This window comes from Desmodus rotundus, chromosome 1 (genome assembly GCF_022682495.2).
Source record: "Desmodus rotundus isolate HL8 chromosome 1, HLdesRot8A.1, whole genome shotgun sequence".
NCBI classification, from domain to species: domain Eukaryota; kingdom Metazoa; phylum Chordata; class Mammalia; order Chiroptera; family Phyllostomidae; genus Desmodus; species Desmodus rotundus.
In genome coordinates, this window is record NC_071387.1 from 27,943,804 (window position 1) to 27,965,980 (window position 22,177).

At 47.5% G+C, this 22,177-nt stretch overlaps 2 protein-coding genes across 2 annotated transcripts; one reads left to right on the forward strand and one right to left on the reverse strand.

Annotated features, from left to right (window-relative positions):
- Nucleotides 1-8,475: 8,475 nt before the first annotated feature.
- On the reverse strand, nt 8,476-16,995 carry SEC61B (SEC61 translocon subunit beta). Its single transcript, XM_024560049.3, has 4 exons — nt 16,797-16,995; nt 16,500-16,597; nt 11,437-11,538; nt 8,476-8,758 (listed from the first exon to the last, which is right to left on the reverse strand). Exons 1-4 carry the CDS (start codon nt 16,797-16,799, stop codon nt 8,671-8,673), a joined length of 291 nt encoding a protein of 96 aa, XP_024415817.1. The 5' UTR covers nt 16,800-16,995; the 3' UTR covers nt 8,476-8,670.
- Nucleotides 16,996-17,150: 155 nt separating this feature from the next.
- ALG2 (ALG2 alpha-1,3/1,6-mannosyltransferase) lies at nt 17,151-21,550 on the forward strand. Its single transcript, XM_024560048.3, has 2 exons — nt 17,151-17,617; nt 20,236-21,550. The coding sequence occupies exons 1-2, from the start codon at nt 17,270-17,272 to the stop codon at nt 21,136-21,138; spliced, it is 1,251 nt and encodes a 416-aa protein (XP_024415816.2). The 5' UTR covers nt 17,151-17,269; the 3' UTR covers nt 21,139-21,550.
- The last annotated feature ends 627 nt before the right edge of the window (nt 21,551-22,177 follow it).

Here is a 22,177-nt window from a genome sequence, read left to right on the forward strand (position 1 = left end):
GCTCTCCTTTAGTAAAACAGAAGTATCCACTCAGATGAAGTACAAAAAAAAAAAGGCTTAAACTTGAAGTACGTGACCAAGGGTCCCGGTTTGCCCTGGATCGTCCAGGTTTTAGTACTCAAAGTGCCTCGCCCCAGGAAAGCCCTCAGTCAAGGGCAAACGGAGATGGTCGGTCACACTAACATCAGGCAGATGGCCCTGGTGCCCCGCGCTGCTGTGCAGTCAGGAGCTCCGTGACTTTGGATGGGTCACTCCCTCTCTGTAAGCCTCAGTTTCCTCGCCTGTGAAATGAGCTGTCAGGAGTACCCCAAAAGATTAAAGGAGTTGCTATATGCCAAGATATCTGGAACAGTGTACATGAAGTGAAGGCTTGATAAATGGGAGTTGAAGAATATTAATAAAGAGAACTGGAGAGCATGATGCTAAGTGAAATAAGCCAGGCAGTGAAAGACAAATACCATATGATCTCACCTATAAGTGGAACGTAATCAACAAAACAGACAAAGGAGCAAAATAGAACCAGAGACATGCAAATGAAGAACAGACTGACAGTGACCAGAGGGGAGGGAGGAGGGGGACAATGAGGAAGGGGAAGGGGCAAGTCAAGGAACCCGCAGAGAGGACTCATGGGCACGGACAATGGGGTGGAGGTTGACTGTGGGGGTCGGGGAGAGGGGGGCAGGGGAGAGCAACAGGGACAAAGGTGGGACAATAAAAAAAAGAAAGAAAACATAAAATATTAGCTAACACAATGTAACAGTAGCTTTCAAATACTACATGGCGACTCTTTCAGGGGTCCACAGGACCACCACGCGTTCAGTGACTTTCTAGAATGGCTTAGAGCATCCAGCACACAGTTGCACTCGCAGCGAAGGTGGGCTACAGCGGAATGAAACACAATGGGGTCGTCAGGGGAGGACACAGAGGACACGGGCGCAGTCTGGAGGAATGAATATTCCATATTCTTTCCCTCCTGGGAGGAACACATCCAGCACAGTCCTGCCTCTAGCAGCGCAGAACACAGTGACGTGGCACTGTTGCTGCCCAGGAAGCCCCGGAAAGACTCGGGGCCCGAGGATCTTATTGCTGGTGGTTGCACAGGCATCTTCTGCCTGGCAACTACCGAAATTCCAGACTTTCAGAAGGAAAGCTGGTGTACAGAGTAAATCACGTTGTCTAACATCCTATCAGTTAGGTAACAGTTCAAATGCCGAGTCTCCAGACCACCCACCAAGGGCCAACCTTGCAAACAGACCTTTCTGCAAACGGCAGTGTCTAGCCTGCTAGGTTAACTCTCTTCATCACAAATGACCAAGTAGAGTTCACTCTAGCAACGGAAAGATACTATGCGTCAGTGATGGTTTGAATCTGGATCCCAAGTTGCTATGAATACCATCCAGTCCCAGCTGGCAGAGCCAGGCCTTTGCTGGCCCTAGCTCAGCAAACTGGTCACCACCAAATTCCCTGCCAAGATTTCACTGCCAACCAAGGTCTTCTACTACGTCTCTTCAGTCGCACACCGGGTTTTTATCAGTTCACCATGAGATAAAGGAGTCTTCAAACCAAACCATCTAGAGGGAAGTAGTGCTAACTTTGTCCATAAACAGAGGCCCGTATTGTATTTCCAAGGGGGGGGTACCCACTTCCAGCCCCCCAAACTGCTTGTTTCATAGGTGGGGCCCCATCTTTCTCAAGATTAAGGTACCAGAGCAATGAATCAGAGCCTTCTGATGAATCACTCCCCACGGGGAGGTAATAAAAAAATAAAAATCACTCAGGCTAGTAGCAGGGAAGGGTTTCTGGAGTTGAGAGATCAGGAAGTTCCAGAGTCAGGCAAATACGAACGAACTAGGAAAACAGAAAGGGGGATTTCTAGAAGCGTTGCTAAGAGTTAAGAATTGGTTTCCCCTGTAGTATATTTGTGTACTTGCTGGTAGGGCTGCCATGACAATGTGCTGGGTTGGCCAAAAAGTCCGCTTAGTTTGTTCCGTAAGATAAAGATACATTTTTTCATTTTCACCAATAACTTTACTGATTTGGATATTTTGACTATGTCAGCTATCTGCCGCTATTGGCTTCTAGTGGGTAGCAGCCAGGGGTGCTGCGAAACATCTTCCAGCGCATAAGACAGCCCCACTGCAGAGAATTACCAAGAAACTTCGCAAACCACGGTCGACATGTTCGATCAGTCACAGCCCCTTCTGCGTACACTGCACCAGTCTTTGTTTGTGTTTCAGGTGCATCTTTACCTTTACTGAAGTAATAAAGCACAATACGCCAAAAATATTGCATATTTTCTTCCATCTTCAATATTAAAATGGCTGCACAAAAATTCACCAATTTTGATTAAGTTTTTTAATGCACACTGATATGACAGCTGCCACAATACAGTCTAACAAAATCATTCTGAATGAAGTTAAAGACAACTAAGCACTACTAGAGCCATCATTCAGAAAAAACTAAATGAACTCTTTGGCCAGCCCAGTACCACAAATGGGGCAGCTTAAACAACAGCAATGTTTCGTCTCACAGTTCTGGAGGATAGAAGTCCAAAGTCGAGGTGCTGGTGGGTTTGGTTCCTTCCGAGAGCTGTGAGGAAAAGCACTGTTCCGGGACTCTCTCCTTGATATGTAGGTGAATGTCTTCAAATTAACATGGTGTTGTATCCAAGTTTCTCCATTTTATAAGGACATGACCAAGGGACCATGGTCTCATATGAGACCAGGGACCATGCTTTTGACCTCAATTTAACTTGATTACCTCTGTAAAGATCCTATCTTCAAATAAGGTCATATTCTGAAATACTAGAGGTTAGGGACTTCAAAATATGAATTTTGGGATACCATTCAAACCACAACAACGTGGGATAAGAGGTGACAATCAGAATTACTTTCTAATAACTTTCATTGCAGGGTTGTGTTTCTTTGCATGCTTGATTTGCATACACAAAAGTCCAGGAATATTTGAGTTGTACAAAACAGAAGAGTAATGAGAAGGTGGAAAAAGAGGAGGGTCAGGAGGAAGAGAAGCTAGATGAAAAGGAGAAGAGAAGGAGGAAAAGGGGAAGGAAGAAAAGAAAGAGGAAGAGCAGTGAGCTACACCAGACCACCAAACCTACATCATTTTGTCCTAAATTTGCTTAAAGTTTGGTTCACTACTACACCCACTAAAGCAGTGCTCGGCATTAACACAACCACTCAGAGGTCCCTGGTGTCTCGTAGAGGTGTACCCCACGTCTGGGAGATTCCGCAGGATTCCGCAGTGAGGTGTCTGGAGGCAGAGGAGTAAAGAGCTGTGGCTCCCTGCGGGATGCTGCACCAGTCCACCAGTAAGTGGACTGTTCCTTGCCCAGCACAACCATTACGTACTTGCGTCTTTCATTTCTCCCCACCTCCTGGGGCTGACTGGAGGTCTCTGTGCAGTGAGCCTGCTACAAAAGGAAGTATGACAAGAGCCCATTTTGTTTATTCAGGCAGCACGTCCCCCTAAAAAGAGGCACTGCTGAGTCAAAGGGAGAGAACTGGAGGGAGGATCTGGGCTCTGCAGCCTCGCAGGGCCTTGCAGCTCCACGGCCAGCTGACCGAGCACAGCACCCACTATGTATGAATGTGCACAACACCAAATCACAGGAGGCAGGTGAATTTCCCCAGAGGCAGTGCAGAGACTGCAGAACAGCACTGTAGTTTAAGCTTCAAGGAAGAGTAAAGTAAATAAAATGAACACATTTGTACAGGTGACATACCTGGAATAAACTACAGGCCCGGCAACCGTGGCCCCACATTGCAACTGCTGTTTTGGAGAGCCGGGACCCCCAGCCCAGTCTGGCCAAATCTGCTAGGTAGCAGCGGCCCAGTTCCTCCGGGGATGCATGCTAACATCGAGAACCAATGATTAAAATTCTACAATCCAAACCAGGTGAGACAGGGTCCTAGGAGAATGAGCTTGCTTTCTCACCAGAAACCATTTTATTGAGTAGAATAGATAGGACAGTAGGGTCATACAACCATGGGATTTATTCTCCATACCGCCTGTGACAGAGTCAATGGGAAGGAAAGCAGGTGAGTCTGCAGGCCCATTTAACCCTTTTACGTGTAATTCTAGTTCTGCCCCTTGTAAGTTCATTTGCTTTCTGAGTATACACTTCCAGATCATTCCCCAAAATGAAGCGATCCAAACTGTGACTACACCTTTGATTCCCACTTAATTTGCATGTTTTAGCTTCTTTTAATGTCTTCAGCATGGCAAACAGACCAAGTTGCCCGAGTGAGTGACCAGGAAAAGTATTTAAACAGTGTAGCCTTTTACCTTAACCCTACTTGGTCAGTCTCGCCATGCTCTTGGCTCACCTACCACCTGTGGTCACAGGCATGCCGAACAGTGCCGTTCCACTGGCTGCTGTTCCGTTTTGTCTCCGCATCTGAGTCTCGTGAACCTGTTGGCCTTCTCCTGGATATGCTAGCATAATTCACGTAATTTCTACTAGCTGACCTTGCCGCCTATACTCCTCTCCCTTTGATTGACCCTGCCCACTAATCAAAGCCCACCACTCGGTTTGTCTAATTCCAGAGCCTCATCTCTAGAGGGAGGTGGGCTGGCTTACACACAGGCCCACACCCAAAATAGGACACACAGCACAGTTCTGGAAAACAGCCCAAGCCTGGCAACAGGAAGCCTGGTTCTGGCCTCCCCTCTGCTAAGTAAGCAGCCTTGGGCAAGTCCCTTCTCCTCTCTGGGCCCCAGTCTCCTCCGTTGCTCAAGGGAAAGACACAATGAACTCTCAGCCCCTCCAGCTAAGGCATCCCAGGGCTCCCTGGCTTTCCTGTTGGACAAGAGATCATACGGATGGCCTTCCTGGGGGTAGTGCCAGTTTTATAACCCCTGCACCACTGCCCACACACGAACATACCAGTTCTTACACTGTAGCTCCCAACTATCGATTGCACTAAGAGTTGGGGGGCCTTGAGAAGGTCTCCTGTTTGGTTTCTCCATAATCGCATGGCTATTAAGAACCTGCAGCCCCAGGTAGGATTAGGACCCTGGCATCCAAATGTCCAGCCCTTTTAAGCTGTACAGACACTGGGTCATCTGTAAAACCCCAGTAGGCACCCAGTGATCAGTAAATGTTTGTTGAATGAATAAACATTAAGCTTTTTCTAGAACCAAGACAGTCTCACACAATGAACAAAGCTCAGAAGCACTGAAATAGAGAAATCAATTCCTTCTGTGGAACGGAAAAGCTCACACTAAAGCAGTGCACCAAATGACTGGGTGGCACTTTCTGGGAACTGTTATTTTTTCAAAGTTGCGTTGTGGAACCTCTAATGTTGTGACACCCCTCCCTCGCCCTCACACCAGGTACCAACGGTCTGGAGGTAGGGAAGTCAGAGATGTGGAGGCAAATCCCAGCTCATTCACTTACAAGCTCAAATGATTTCAGCTTCGGCTTCCTCTTCTGTAAATGGGGCAGAGTAAATTCCTCATTAGATGGTCGATTACATAAGAACCCTATATCTCTACAATTATTGAGAATAAGCAACTTACTGTTAGCTAATTAACAACACACTGTTGGATCATTCTTCTCATTTAATCCTCCTATTTGGCAGAATTATCATACACATAGTCATTTACATGTAAGAAAATCGAGACCCAGAGAAACTGAGCCCCTCACCCCACCCCCGCCTTCTCACAACTGGTGAATTGCAGGGCCAACAGCTGAACCCACGTCAGGCGCACGTCCCAGCCTGGAAGATGGGTGGGAAGTGCAGTAAATCCGGAAGTTCTGCCAGCACACCAGAAGAGTCCCACACACTTGGTCCTGGCCCCTCCCCACTCCTGCAGCATCCAGGGGAGGGGCGAGGCAGCACTGAAGCTCCCCGAGGGCAGCTGGAGGGGATCAAAGAGCTTCTACGCACCACGCACCACCCGTAGCAACTCCACACATCGTGTCTTCTGTTGAATGAAGCCAGCTTTGTAGGCCTTCTCCTCCATCTTCCTTGATGCCGGCACTGCATGATTTCAGAATGTCTCTGCAATTCCTCCCATGAGGACATTAGCACCTAGAAGAAAAACTGGAGTCCAGACTAGCACGGTGAGCAAAGCAGCTGTGGTGTGTTTCGCCCAGGAACAGATCCCGTGACCGCGCTTTCATCAGGAGGTGCTCAGGGCACTACTGTGCCCAGAGACCCTGGTCTCCCACCCCCCAACAGTCTCAGGAGCTCGCCCCTTCCCTATGCTGGCTGGTCCCCAGTAACTTAAAAGGCTCGGTGCAAGCTGCATTAAAATGTAATTCATTCCCTAGTTTTAACCACTTAGAGCCTCTGCTCAGCACGTGCTGGCTGTGTCGGCCACTCAGAGGTGGCTGGAATGACAGCCGACGTCAAAGGACCTGGAGGATTCTCTGGGCCAAGGCAGCCTTCGTGCAGGTAAAGATCTGAAAGGTTAGGCTGTCAGACTTACTATACATGGCTCAGGAAACAAGTCCAGCAATCCCTATTTAGAAAGAAAGGGACACAAAGTGTGGTCCACACATACAATGGAATATTATTCAGCCTTAAAAAGAAAGGAAATTCTGACACCTGCTACAACATGGACCTTGGGGACATGATGTTAAGGGAATAAGTCAGTCACAGAGAGAGAAAATACTGCATGATGCCGCTTACAAGAGGTACTGAGAGTCAAGTTTAGAGACACAAAGTGAAATACGTGGTGGGGCCAGGGGCTGGGGGGCAGGCAGAGAGGTTGCTGCCCGGCCGGTTTAGCTCCAGTCGGTAGGACGGAAGCGTACAGGAGAGGGCGGCGGCAGCGGCTGTGCGACACCACGAATGTGCCTGACACCACTGGTGCAAGCACTGAAAACGAGTAAGATGGTGCATTTTATGTCATGTGTATTTTACAATTTTCAAAAATTGAAAAAGAAAGGAACAGCTTGAACACAAAGATTGTATTAGCACTCTATCATCAGAGCCAAAAGGACATTTCTGCCCAACCCCCCCGTTTTCCTTCTGCTGAACGAAGCATCTCCTCGCTCTGCCACTACAAAATAGCACTTCTTATAAATCACGAGCTCAGAGAACTCGGCGACTTTCCGCTCTCAGTCCACGAGAGACCACTGCTAGGCAGGCAGGGCTCTGGCAGCACCGTGCAGTGAAGAAAAGGCACCCCGGGCAACCCAATAGCTCCCCCAAGTGGCTTCAGCTCCCCGGGCGGAAGCAGACCCCTCTGGTCAGTGGAACAGATTTCTTTCCCAAATTAAGAGCATAAATTTTAGCTGTTTTATGTAGCACCAACCTGAATATTGGGGGCAGGGGGGGTGGGGAATCCATTATAGAATCTATCTTTCATCTTAAATTTCTTCCAAATGAAATGGAGACATTTTCCCCTGAATTTCAAAATGAAGACACTTATCTCATACAATAAGCAATTCCCAGGACCCAAAGGAACCCATTTTTCATTATTTTTTCCCAGTGCCCCACTTGTCAGGATTTGTAAGAGCACACTCACCCATATACTGCCCTAAGAAATCTTTTTTTAAGATACATACTTTCATTATTTAAATTTGATACTCTGTACCTAATTTACAGCTAGTACTTAAGAAAAACATGATGAAACTGCTTAACTGTTCTAGGAGTTTTTTTTAAACTTTGTTTACAAGAGAGCCATTTTCAGAATTACCTGTTTTTCAACTAATACACCTCTTTATCTTGCTGTGATTCTGCTGGACCACTAAGGGGATTTCACATGGATCTCTTACTCCTCAGAAAATCTGGCTTAGAGCCCTCGACTCGTGAAGTCTGCACCCGTGAGCTCTTCTTGGTGTTCCCTAGGGTCTACCAGAAACTGAATGCTTTTGCCCAAAATGGCACACATGAGCTAAGTGAGACCTCAACATTTTTTATTTTTTGGATGGAATTATATCAATCAGTTTAGAAATGCTGGTATCTCACTCTGATTAGAACAGTCTTTAATTTTCAAAATGAAAACAAAATTTTATTTGAAAAATCCAACTTATCAAATGTATTCTTTCAAAATAGGTTTAGCAACAAGTGATAACTATATGGAATCCCCTGGTCTACACTCACAGAATTAAAAACTGAGAGAGAGAAAAGGCAAAAATATTATCAATGGTTTTAGAGACAAAGAACAGAATGAGCAAACACTTCATCCAAGATTTCTGATTTACGACTTCTAAGACTCTTCCCCTGGGTACCGGCTGCCTTGGAATACAGACCTGCCTGCTGGAGTCAAAGGCACACTCCTTGAAAACCACACAGTGTCCAAAAAAGACAATCACCAGACAGAAAGACCTAGAAGAAAACAAGCCAAGGCCAATTACAGTGCCTTGGGTTTGAATGACTACATGGTCCTATAAAGAATGGCCAACCCAACAAAGGAAACAATCTCCACAAAACATGTTTTCTGCATATTTACTTGTAACTGGAAGGCCCAACAGTCAGGCATCGACAATCACACTTGGTATAAATGAATTAAAAAGTTTATTAGCCATACAAAAAAACTGATTCCTTAAAATCAATTCTCGTTAAGTTCCCTGTAAAACAGTAAACTTACAGAAAATTTCTTTCTCATGAACAGAAAATCACTATGCTTTTGGTCCAAGGTATATTGGGGGTTTTTTTCCTTCTTCAGCTGACAGACAGATGGATGTAGCCAAATCTACGAACGAGTGTACTTGCCCCAAATGTGCAACATAAATACAGAAGCGATGAACAGAAGACTCATAACCAACACTGGAACAGGGCCACTGAAAATAAGAAGAGAAAGCATGCTTACTTTAATAATAACGCATTACTGTACTTCTAATACTAAACACTGCCTGGTGGGGGAGGAAGAGCATCCAAGAATATTATTTACCTCACTCAAAATATCTCCAGAATTACTACTGTGGATATTTTGAAGGTGTGAAGACAGCATTGTGGTTATTTAGGTAGGAGGAATCTTTATCTTTTAGTCAAACATAACTAAAATTACACAAATAAAATGATCTAATGTCTTGAGACACTCTCTCTCTAATTTCACGTATTCAGTATTTTCCATAATAAAAATCAGAACAATTTCCCAAAACTCTTTAAGTGCAAATGATCCAATTTTAAAACTATTTCAAAGTAAGATTTATTTAAAGATAGCCTTCAATGTCTAGCTTCAATATACAAGGCCTGCAAAGACGAGGATCGTAAGTTACAAAGTGTTTTCAAATATAGGAGCCCATTGATAAATTCATGGCACAGGCAAATATTTATCTCATAAATAAGAAAAACTGAGGCCAGAGAGGTTACTACTTGCCTAAGAACACAAAGCCAGAATGAAAGGAGATCTGAACTCAGGTTTCCTGATTTCACGTATTTCTCATTTTACCGCTTTTAGATTCCCATCTCCAAAGAGCAAACATTTTAGACAACACGTATTAAGTCTGATTCATACTTATGAGTTCACTACAGGAAGGAAATAGGTTTTCCTCTCTGGCCCACGGGCCCCGCCTTCTTGACTCTTCCAGCCAACACCAGTTTTGGAGAATTCAAGATGTCACTTCACCTCCCAGGTACAACCGGGGCATGCACAATGGAAAAGACCCCAGAAACCTTTGCAACCGAGGCAGTGGATGAACCCAGCGGCACAGGGGAGTAACAGAGTCCACTAGTGGACGACAAACAATGCACAGAAATCAATGTCCTTGCTACTCTATTTTGTTCTCTCAAAATCTGTGCAATTACAGGAGTAAACAAATTTAAAAATACATGGGAAGAGATCTGTACCCCTACGTTGCAGCAGCGTGAGAGCGACGTCAGCCATAGGCACAAAGCTGAGAGTGCGGCTCCCAGGGCCCAAGGGCCAGAGTGCACAAACCACCCCTGCCACACATGAGCTGTGACTGCGGCCCGTTTCCGACCTTCTCGAAGCCTCAGTTTCCTCATCAGCAAAGCACGGACAATCAGAGTACCTCTCTCCCAGCGTCACGAAGGTACTAAATAAATTAAAGCACAGCCAATGCAGGCTTATAATAAGCTCTCAGGAAATGCTACTATTTTTAACCTGAGAAAAATTCTAAACTCCTACAAAGAGCCAAGAACAAACTCTGAGATGTTACTTGACTGCTCCAAGATGTGAATCTGTGGATACAAATCCTCAGCTGTGTCCTTTTACCATCTCTCTGGTGTGACGACACCACGCTTTATGACACTTCAGGGAACAGTCTCAAGCGATTCCTGGGAGAGCTCCAGCAGCAGCCCCGAGCAGGCAGCACCGCAGCAGAAAGTGCAGGGCCAGCACCAGCCAGGCTCGCCCGCGGGGCAGCAGCTTTACCACCTTCTCAGAAGGGTTTGAAAGGAGTCTCCCGCCCCTGGAGACCCTGAAGAGCAGGGGCTTCAAAACTTCTCTCTGAATACTCGGAAAAATCACCTTTAACAAAGACCAAGAGGCTGTCTGGATGCTGACGACTCATAAATCCGACCCCAAGAACTACTTCCCGAAGGCATTCTCACCTTGCCACGCAAGTCTTTAATTTGTGGTCCAAGCCAAACTATTGGTCAAGTTAATTAAACTAATCCAAATAAATCTAATTTTGTCCCCCTTCTACCAGACAGATGGAAAACAGGATCAAACGGTCAGAATATCTGATTCCAGCCCCTGCTAGCTTATCTTGGACATAGCTTTGCCTCTCTACACCGGAGCTTCTGAGTCTTTAGGTGACTCGAGGAAGAGCTGCCGCCACTCCTCCCCACCCACTGGGCTGGGTTGGGAAGCAGCTCCAGGCAGTGTCCTAGGGCCTGCTTGACCAGAAACCTGTGGGGCTAGGTGTGCCACGCAGTACTAGACTCTGGAAAGTGAGGTGAGCCCGGCACGGGCACAGGCGTCCCCCAGACGCCCCTTTCCCACCACCTAAGGAACACTCTGAGACCAAGAACTTGGAAAGCGATACGTTCACCCCCCAGGGTCGACTCACCAACCACAAAAGGCAAGAAGGCCAAAGAACTCTGGGAAACACAACGTAATGCAGAAACTTCCATCAGGCTGTAACAGCATCAGCTTATGCTTCCAGGAGAGCTTTGAAAAAGCACCCAACTCCTATTCAAATGGTTACTCCTATTTCCCAGTGTGGGACAAGAACACCCACACTGAAGAAGAGCAATTTCATCTAATTAAGTGGTTTTCCCTCCAGTGCTCTCTGCTCCCATCAGTTACCCTGGTACAGCTACATGACGCTCTTCCCTTGCTTTCTCTCAGCCCACGAAGGGATGCCATGGCAGGCCCCAGACTACTCGGGGGACTCGTGGGCAGACCCAGCCCAGCGCACCCAACACAAATGGAGCTGCCCTGTGGAGTGAACTCCATCACAGCCGGCACCACGGGGGGCAGAGGGCGGCAGCGCTGCCACACAGCCCTGCAGTACGGGACAGAAACACAAGGTCTGCCCCCGAGACTTACACTTTGAGGCCAGGCGAATCCTCCGTGTAGAAGCGCCACATCCCCCCAGTGCCTGCTGAGGTCGTGCGGCCCGCACTCCTTGTCCCACAGCTGGCATTTTTCCTGTTAAGGGAAAAAAATGTTACAAACAGCCTTTTTTGGAAACCCTCATACTGGCATTATAACATAGACTACCATCACATTGCTTTTTTTGTTTTTTGTTTTTAATTTTTTAATTTTAATTATTTATTTATTTATTTATTTTTATTTTACATCACATTGTTAAAGACCCAAAACAAAAGGAAACTTTTCCTTTGGTTAGCACACCCCAAACTGCGTTCACGCTACCATGAACTGAGTGAATGCTAGGCGTACAGTAACCCTGGAAAACAGTTACCATTTGTTTTATAGAAGAGGAAAAGGAGGCACAGAAAAGGTTACACGAAGTGCCTACCTAAGACCACATGGCCAACAGGTGGCCGCGCTGGGCTGAGGACCTGCTTCTAACTCCAGAGCCCATCCGGCTGCCCAAACACATGGGCAGTGCACTGGAACCATGCGTTTCAATTTCTCTTCACGTGAATTTTTGTGAAGTCCAGTAACAAACGCCTGCTTTAGAAGGCCCTGAATCTACATACAGCCAGCCTTGGAACAACACAGGTCTGGTTTCAGCTGTGCAGGTCCACTCACACGGAGTTCTTTCCCCCCCAGGCCACAGATGTATTTTCTCTTCTTATATGATCTTCTGAACAATGTTTTCTTTCGTCTAGCTTACTTTATTGTAAGAATACAGTATATAACACATGTAACACACAAAATATGTGTTAACCAACTCTGGTGTCGGTAAGGCTTCTGGCCAACTGTAGGTTAGTAGTAGTTGGTTTGGGGGGAGTCAAAAGTTATTTGTGGAATTCTGACTGCCCCTAACCTCCATGTTGTTCAAGGATCCACTGTAATCTGATTTTTAAATTACTCTAAAATGTTTTAAATTACTGTATTTGCAACAAAAGAGACAAAAAATATCAAGTTTTAACTATAACCCAGGTCCCAAAATGGAACACATGGTTTTTACAAAACCTTATTTGGTAATCCGTTTTCACTGTTGTGACAGGCCGCAGGTCTTGGGCAGAGAGGGAGGGGTGAAAATGCGGGGCACCCCCCTCCAGAACCTGTCTCTCACCAGGGGACTGGGGCTGGGGAGATGGGCTGTGGGACGCAGGCAGTCCTGGCCCGCAGGCACAGCAGACAGCACCATACCGCCGGCTGGGACGGCCCCGGCAGCCCCTTCCCTCCCCTCCTCAGTCACTGCGGGGCCGCCAGCCCGCTGCCCTTCCACCAGGTGCTGCTGTGATCCACTCCTCCTCTCCCCTGGTGCTCCAGTACCACAGCCTGTGAGTAAGTGGTGCGAGTAAGGCGGCAGTCAGAAGAAAGCTTCCTCAGCCCGTCTGTCACCACCCCAGAAACCCTGTGAGGGGAGAGGGACAGCCCTGTCCCATCACTGCCCCTCATTGTTTCCCGAACCCCAGTACGCCCTCCCTTAAAATCCCATTCCGCTTACCTGAGGGCTACTGATTCTGGATTTTTGGTAAGAGAATGGCACACGGGGGGAAAACAGACGTGGAAACCTTACCCCTACCATCTCCTCGCACTGCCCTCCCAAATCGGATCCTAACCCCCCACCTCGCCTTGCCACGCCCTTTACCCCACACCCTAACGCAAGAAGCACCTGTCTAGAGCTGGGGCAGCTTGCCCTGCTGCATGGGGTGGGCGAATGGAGTCGTGGCTCCGCCTGGGGTTCCAGAAAAAGACCTGTGTGAGTTCATGCTAGAACCTTGGGAGCCGTCAGTGTCACATAATGATTCGGGGCTACTGCTCCACAAAGATCATATTTCGGCTACATCAATTACAGGTTACGTGGTGGCCTGGGAACGTGTAACTCACCTGCATGACCATTTGTGATGGATGGAATGGGAAAACTGATTGCAAACTTCAGCAAATATACTGTACAGGGGTTTACAGAGTAACCCACGCACCGGGAAGAGCTTCATACAGATACACACATCCTTTACTCTGGGGGGGAGGTCCCTGAAATTTTCCTCCCTGTTCATGAAAGGGAATTTGAGGACAGTAAGCCCAGTGTGGCCTGGTAAGTCATGGGCTGAACCAGAAGGACTGGGACCCGTGGGCTGCCCACTATTCTCGCAACCTCCCATCCCCAGGTCCTGCCTTCAAAGTCTCCTGGAACTACAGCAGGTCGAAAGGATTAGTCTGGCCTTTTTAAAGATTTCTTATATCTACTAGCACATGGAACACAAAGAGGCTTTGAAAGCCGGGACCCCTAGAAATACCGAAAGTACTCAAAATATCTCCCATACCCCGCACCCCTCCCTCCGCCCACTGGGAAGTAGGCTGAGGTTAATGGAGCCCATTTTAATCCCTACTTGGGGTCTATTTTATCCTTTTTTTCTGGCCACTGTGTAACTGCCTCCCTCTTCCTACACCTTAACATGATGGTTTTCATAACCGACCTTTTACATACTTTGTTCTAACGTGACGGCCTCCTGGCTGTTCCTCAAAGCCAAGCTCATTCCCACCTCAGGGTCTTTACATTTAGCCATTCCTTTTGTCTAGGTGGGAGCCTATTCCTCCCCTGACCATTGCATGACTTCCTCCCTGGCTTCTTTCAGGTGTCCACTTAAAGGTCACCTACTCTGAAAACCCTAGCTAAAACAGCTATATCCCCACCCCCAAGCCCCACCGCTCTCTACCCCCCACCCAGCCTTACTTTTCTTCATAGCTCTTCTTGCCTGAAATTACATTGTTTATTTCTTTGCCAGTCTCCCACACTGGGACATAAGGTTCATTGGGTCAAACCCTGACTAGCTGTTCACAGACATATCCTCAGAGCTAGAAAAGTGCCTGGCATGTTCCCTCAATAACTATTCGATGGCTGACTTAATATCCCTGGCCATTCTCTCATTTTAATATCCCTGATTCCCGTTAATCCTGCTTGAACGCTGTGGAGCTTTTTACAGCTTTACAGTTTACAATGCACTGTCGCTGCTTTCCCTCCTCCCAGCAATCTTCTTCTATGCCACGCTGAAAAGAGCAAGGACTTCTCCACCCCCGACCTGACTGAAATCCCTCACCGTTCCTCCTCCAAGGTACTGCCCCTACTGCACCATGGGGCACGGAGAGAGAATGCACATCTGCACACTTCATGATCCAAAGCCTCATCTTCAACTTTTTCAGCCATTAGCTTCAACTTTTTCAGACAGACTTACAAAGCAGGGATGTATTCTTAGACAGCCCACACCTGTTACGTTACACGCATTACGTAACACTTAAAGAGTGTGCCAAAATTGTAGAAGTGAAGGCTGTTGTCTTTCTCAATACCTACAACCATGATCTGTCTAGTGACATCAGTCCCAGACAGACTGGACCCCAAAGGCCACCAACACCCACAACTTGAAAAAGCTGCTTCTGTCCTCAAATGTTGAAGGTTCTCCATTTCATTTGGGAAGCAGCTATTTCACTTTTATCAAGTAAATCTGTTATTTCATTATCTTTACATTTGATAAATATGTGATTTCTCTTTTTTTCCTCTTTAAAAATTCTAAGATGGCCAGGCTTCCCTGCCTTGGTACTACCAGTTCTTATTAGCCAGCCCACTGCCACAGAGCCCTGCACGCAGCACATGTTTTCCATCCCAGCACAAAGGATCCCTGAAATTCAGGTGGAAAGGGGACAGCAACCCAAACCCACAAAACCTAAACTGCGCACAGCCTGGCATACTTCCCATCGGGTCCATCCCGCCTTCCCCTGGCCATCTTAGTGACAAGGACTCTCGATTGCTCGGGATGCCCCCACCATTCCTCAGAGTTGTGTCAGACTTGCTTTCCTCTGAGCACAAATCTGTCTCCTGCAAGTTCAAATTGTTAGTTTTGTATCTACCTACTGGAGCCATCAAGAAGAAATCTCCCCATTCTTCACTTCCTTTTGAAGAGTTTTCATGTATCCCCTCGAGGTCTTACCCTCTCAGGATAAAACCCCACTAGTGCCTTCAAAGGTCCCAAGACAGCATGGTTGCTTGACTCCTCCCTTCCTTCATTCATCATTTATTGTGCCAAGCCTCACAGTGGCACAGAGATTGACTTGGGCAGTTTCCACCAAAGCCTAATACAGAAATAAATGCTGTTGCCACTAATAAATGAAATGCTTTGAGAGCAAAAGGGAAAAGTAGCTACTGCTACTTTTGGAAACAGGGAGGGCCTCAAGAGGAAATAACCTCTGAGCTTAGTCTTGAGAGAATAAATAGAAATTGGGGGGGGGGGCGCAGGGAGAATATTCATAAAACAGTAATAAGTTAAGTATTGCTGGATCACAGGAGAGAGAAAAGAGGCTGTTAGGCTGAAAAAAAAGATCAAGAACCTTGCTATCCTTTTGTTTAATAAAAAGAAACTAACAGAGAAACTAAGCAAATGAGTGACAGAACCAGAGCACAGCATGGACTGGCATGGAAATAACCAGGAGCATTGAAGAGTTAGGGACAAAACGCCAAAGTCTAAATGAGAGAAGTTGAGGGCTAAACCGGGGCAGTAGCGATGAAGAAGAAAGAAATGATGAGCAGGTTTTTGTGTGTAACTTGAAGTCTGACAAATAGCTGGACAGGGAGAGTGAGTAAGAAAAACTCAAGATGCCGCTGAAGTCTTGGCTTTGGGTGACCGAGTGCAGAGCAGTACCATATGGAAGTAAAGAAACGTCACTGGGCGCGGGGCCGGGAGGATAGGGCAAGTCCTGTGAAACTGAGCGTGCATGGGACCTCCAGGTAGAAATGTGAGTGCAAAGCTCAGGGCCAGTGACACCAGCTCAATGACATCAGTTTGCTCAGAGTTGTCTCTGACCCAATTCCAGGTTTAGTCTTTTTTTAAGTGGTAGCCATTACTCCCACGACTACGTACGTCACTTAAGGCTCGTTCGGTCCTTATGAATCTTAATATCCCGGCGTCTCCTTCTCAGAACCAGGGGATTCTTGGGCCCCATCTCTCCCGGCCCACAGCCCAGAGGGTCGCAGGAATCCTTACCTCTGCCGGACCGTGGAACCCGCCGCCCGGGCGGCCACTGCTTTACTAGGAGAGCGTCCTGAGGAGCCCACGTTAGTGCCACTGGGGGTCGGGCCAGGCTGTGGAAGGAGACAAGGAGACAGACAAGTGAGCGCCGCCCGCCGGCCCCCAGACCCCAGGCCCTGACAGCCAAGACGGGTACCTGCACGGGAGAGTGGGGGAAGCAAGGGAGACTCGAAAGAAGGGCAAAGCGTAAGGGAGAAGTCGGGGCGCCTGGGAGAGACGGGGACTAAGGAGGAAAGACTGAGGTCGCCATACCATGCTGGAGACGGGAAGGTGGCACGAAAAGAGACTGCTGGAAAGCGCTGGAGCAGTCCAGAGGACCAGCGGCTGGAGGAACTGGTTCAGGAGCGGGCTCAGGCCCCGCCCCCAGGCCTGCTGGCAGGGTCTCCGACTCCAAGGACGCCTGGGTTGTCCTACTATATGCCTGTAAAAATTTGCTGCAGGCGACTCGGTCAGCGGCTGTGTGGGAAGTGCAGACCTTCCGTCTTCTCCCTTTCGATCACAGCGGCCTTCACAGAGTCCAACTGCTACCAAAAGGAGGCTGTGTACGCCCACGGTCGGACGAGAACTTTCCTCCGGCAGTTACTAGGCGCCCACGGATTTGCGCTGATGTGGCCTAAGCAACTCAGGCGCCGCGGGGCGGAGTCGGGCGGGGGCCAGCTGGCTGACTGGGAGGGAGTCTGCGCGCACGGGCCTGGGGGCGTGGGGAGCGGGCCAGAAATCTGGCCATGGGGACCCACAACAACATTCAGGGTAAAGGGGGTTCCCGTCCGTCGGTGTTGTTCCTGCACCCAGACCTGGGCGTGGGCGGCGCGGAGCGGCTGGTGCTGGACGCGGCGCTGGCGCTGCGGGCGCGCGGCTGCGGTGTGACGATCTGGACCGCCCACTACGACCCGGGCCACTGCTTCGCCGAAAGCCGCGTACTGCCGGTCCGCTGCGCCGGGGACTGGCTGCCTCGCAGCCTGGGCTGGGGCGGCCGCGGCGCCGCGGTCTGTGCCTATGTGCGCATGATCTTCCTGGCGCTCTACGTGCTGTTCCTCGGCGACGAGGAGTTCGACGTGGTCGTGTGCGACCAGGTGAGGTGACTCGGCGGGTCCGTCGCCGCGCCTCCGTGTTTCACTTCGGAGGGCACACTGCTTGACCTCTGATGACTTCTTCCGGTCTGCGGTTCGGAAAGATTGGAACTGATCTGGAGAGATCGGAGCTGGGAGTGATTGTAGTTCTCGAACTTTAGTGTGGACACATTTAAGTTGCACGTTACAGGGCCCCACCCTGAGAAGTTTTCATCCTTTCATCCAGGAGCCTGAGATGGGGCCCAAAATCTGCATTTTTTCACTGGCACCTGGGGTGATTCTGAAGCAGGTGGGCCTTGGGGCTCGCTCTAAGAAACACAGGCATTAGAAGTCAGCCTTCAGTCACCTTTTACTTCTGAGGAACTCGTTTACGCTTTCATTGCATTATCTCTGTTGACACTACTTCTAGGCCACGTGCACCACTCCGTCTATAGCCTTTGCAGCCAGGTCACCCCGCTCCTCAGGGTGTCAGGTGTTAAAATATCAAGCTAAACGTGTCCATGTCCCCATTAAAATTTTACGTGGCTCTTCATTAGTCCTTGTTGAAAAGTTCAAATTCTTTTGCTTGATACAGAATCCCCACCTGGATCTGGGCTGTAACTCTTCCCCTCCCTCCCCCCAAAGAACATTTTTATTTTAAAAAGTAACATTTACTAGGACTAAAAAGTCAAATAGTATAAAAGAACACAACATAAAAGCCCCATCCCAGTTCCTCTCCTTAAAGAGAGCCACTGTTAGTTTCTCCTGTACCCTTGCAGAAATTGTCCATGGCTACACCAGCGTACATGTTCATAGATATGCTGTTTGTAGATCAATCTTATTTGTAATAATTAGGATTATAGCATATCTACTATTGGGCAACTTGGGGGGTTTTTTCCCCACCAAAAATTTCTATTTTGGACATCCTTATATATCAGTATTAGAGATTAACTTCATTCTTCGTAGCGGCTGGAAAATCTGCCTTTTTTTTTTTTAATGTACCATAATGTACCCATTCTTTGACGCTAACATTGTGACCAGTGATTTGTGAATAGATCAGTTTTGTAATGAACATCCTTGTACCTTGTTTTTGTACTTCTGCAAGTGCCGGTATGCCCTTTAGGTGACTCCCCAGAAATAAAATCAGTAGGTCCAAGAGTTCGTTTTAAATGTCAGTCGCTGTTGCCGGGTTTGCCTTCGGAAGGTGTGTGTCACTCTACTCTCCCACACGCAGGGTGGACCTGTGCTCTTGTGCACATTGGCTGTTACCGACCGCTCTAATCTCCACCGCGCTGCAGGGGGAAGTGGCATCACGTTTGTGTTTGTGTTCCTTTAACTATGACTCATGAGTTACTTTTGATCATCCTTGCTTGTGTGAGAGATACTTCGTTTTCCAAACACCCTGTATGTCTGACTAGTTAATAAACATGAGGCAGCTAAGACTGCAGCGGGTAGAGAAAAAACTGAGCTTGGAAGTAGGGGAGACCTAGATTCAAATTCCATTTAGCTGCTACTTTCTCGCTAAGTAACTGTGGATCAGGGGTGTCAAACTCATTTTCCCCGGGGGCCACATCAGCCTCACAGTTGCCTTCAAAGGGCCAAATGCAGTTTTAGGACTGTATAAATGTAACTACTCCTTAATAGTTAAGTGAGAGCTCGGCGCTGCTGCCGGGTAGAAAGAAGGTGCCGGGCTGGATAAAACAATGTGGAGGGCCGAGCGGGCCTTGTGCTTGCCACCTGTGCTGTAGATAAATGCCTCAATATCCCTAAAGCTCTCCTGGTGTTAAATGAGCTGGAGATTAAGTGATTTGTAAAATTACCTAACAGGAAAGTCTAGTAATGCTAGTGTGTAGTTAATGCTCAGTGATGATTGTGATTAATATTTACTGAGCACATACTACATGCTAAACTCTTAAGCCTTTGACTACCCCATTGCATTTGATAATCATAAAAACCATACGGGTGTTTGGTACTACTATCGTTGTGACCATGCTACAGAAAAGGAAGTTGAGGCCCCGAGAGTAGATTACTTGGTCGTGGTCACATGCTAGTGCAGCTAAGGTTCAGACCCGGGCGATCTCGATTGCAGAGCCTGCACTCTAAACTGTATAGTTCATCCAGTCCCTCAGGAGAAATATACTGGAGCTGCTTTGTCCAGCGTGGTAGCCACTGGCCACTGGTGGCTGTTGAGCACTTGACACGTGACTAGTCTGCACTCAGATGGGCTGTAAGTGTAAAATACACACCTGGCTTTAAATATTTAATGTGGAAAAAATGTAGAGTATCTCATTAACTTTTTTAGCATTGGTCACATTTTGCAATGGTGAAATTATAGATAAGTAAAGTATCAAAATTAATTTAACACTTTGAAAATGTTTCGTGTGGTTATTAGACGTATTTCCATTGGACAATATTATTTTAGAGGAAGCACTGCCCTTGTGGCTTTAAATATTTAGTACACATCCAGAAAATGCCTGCCAGCCTTTGATGCTGGGTGAGCATCTGTGGGAACACAAAGCAGAATGAGACGCTGCCCACGAGGAGCCCACAGACTAGTAGGCAGCGTGGGTGTCTGTTCCTCTGATTTAGTTGAGGCTTCGGAGACCAGTCACTAATCTGTTGTTGATTTTTGCCTTGGCTAGGTGTCCGCTTGTATCCCAGTGTTCAAGCTGGCCAGGCGGCGTAAGAAGATCTTGTTTTATTGTCACTTCCCAGATCTGCTGCTTACCAAGAGGGATTCTTTTCTTAAACGCCTCTACAGGGCCCCGATCGACTGGCTAGAAGAATACACCACAGGCATGGCCGACTGCATCTTGGTCAACAGCCGGTTCACAGCGACCATATTTAAGGAAACATTTACATCCCTGTCTCACATCGAGCCCGACGTTCTCTACCCATCTCTGAATGTTACCAGCTTCGATTCAGCTGTCCCTGAAAAACTTGATGACCTAGTCCCCAAGGGAAAAAAATTTCTGTTCCTCTCCATCAACAGATACGAAAGGAAGAAAAATCTGACTTTGGCACTGGAGGCCCTAGTAAAGCTGCGTGAAAGATTGACATCCCAAGACTGGGACAAGGTTCATCTGATCATGGCTGGTGGGTATGACGAGAGAGTCCTGGAGAACGTGGAGCACTATCAGGAATTGAAGAACATGGTCCAGCAGTTTGACCTTGGCCAGTCTGTAACCTTCCTGCGGTCTTTCTCGGACAAGCAGAAAATCGCACTCCTCCACGGCTGCACATGTGTGATTTACACACCGAGCAATGAACACTTCGGCATCGTCCCTTTGGAGGCCATGTACATGCGGTGCCCAGTCGTTGCTGTTAATTCAGGCGGGCCCTTGGAGTCCGTTGTCCACAGGGTCACGGGGTTTCTGTGTGAGCCTGACCCAGCACACTTCTCAGAAGCAATAGAAAAGTTCATCCATGAACCTTCCTTAAAAGCCGCAATGGGGCTGGCTGGCCGAGCCAGGGTGGAGGAAAAGTTTTCCTCTGAAGCATTTACAGAACAGCTCTACCGGTATATCACCAAACTGCTGGTATGATCAGACTCTTTATGCTACGTTCATTAATGTCATTTTTATAGATTGTAGACTCAATTTTGAAACCATAAAAGAAACTTAGAATTTAGTGCAGAGGAGCATTTTAAAAATGCACTTACTTTGAATCCGAGCCACCTTCCTATATACCACGCCTTTCTGTCTTGTTTTCTCAGAAAAACAATATCTGATGCTATAGTAATTCTGAGTCTTGTCAGTGTTAGGATATAACCCATAGCCCTGGCTGGTGTGGCTCTGTGGATTGAGCGTCAGCCTGTGAACTGAAAGGTCGCTGGTTCAATTCCTGTTTGGAACGTGCCTGGGTTGCAGGCCGGGTCCCCAATTGAGAGGCAACCAATCAATGTTTCTCTCCTTCCCTTTCCCTCTCTCTAAAAATAAATATTTTTTTAGAACGATACGATATAGTCCCATGTGTTGATTTTATTTTCTCTAGATTATTGCTGCTCTGCCTATAAAAATGAGTCATATTGTGCCTTAATTGGTTTTGACAGTTCGTGCATCCTCATCCAAGTTGAAGAATTTGGCTTCATAGCAGACTGAGAACAGGGTCACTCTCGTTCCCAGCATCAGTGCCCCTAAGTGTTCCTTGTCCTCTGCCGGGGAGTTTCGGTTACTCTTACCTTTGCCCGGGTCCACAGCAAGAAAGTTCTGGGTTGTTTTTTCATAATAAAGATGATTTTATTGCATCATAGGAAGAGGCAATAAAATATTAAATTTTGGCTTCCGTGATCCATACGTAGATGAGGCAGCCAAGCCTGAAGTCGGAAACTGGGAGTAAACCAGCTGTTGAAGTCACACATGCAGCGTGTGTGTTGCTTAGGGCTTATTTTGTAATGTCCCCCAATTTGTCAGCTTTCTTAATATTTGTGTTGTGTTAAGTAAGATCCTACTAAGTATAAGGCACAGTGCTTTTTACCCTTCAAGGCCTGCCTCACGCCACTGCTGTGGAGCTTTCCCGACCCTCCACTCGCCTCCCAAAGTGGAAGTGATCCCCTTCCACATAGTCATCCCCTTTCGTGGCGCT

What these genes read in the sequence shown, in the direction of transcription:
- SEC61B (XM_024560049.3), bottom strand. An exon ending in GGTTCCACGGTCCGGCAGAG is followed by an intron (nt 11,539 to 16,499) that starts GTAAGGATTCCT and finishes TTCCCTTAACAG; the next exon opens with GAAAAATGCCAGCTGTGGGA. An exon ending in GATTCGCCTGGCCTCAAAGT is followed by an intron (nt 8,759 to 11,436) that starts GTAAGTCTCGGG and finishes TCTTATTTTCAG; the next exon opens with TGGCCCTGTTCCAGTGTTGG.
- ALG2 (XM_024560048.3), top strand. Translation starts at nt 17,270, where the DNA reads ATGGGGACCCACAACAACATTCAGGGTAAAGGGGGTTCCCGTCCGTCG. An exon ending in ACGTGGTCGTGTGCGACCAG is followed by an intron (nt 17,618 to 20,235) that starts GTGAGGTGACTC and finishes TGCCTTGGCTAG; the next exon opens with GTGTCCGCTTGTATCCCAGT.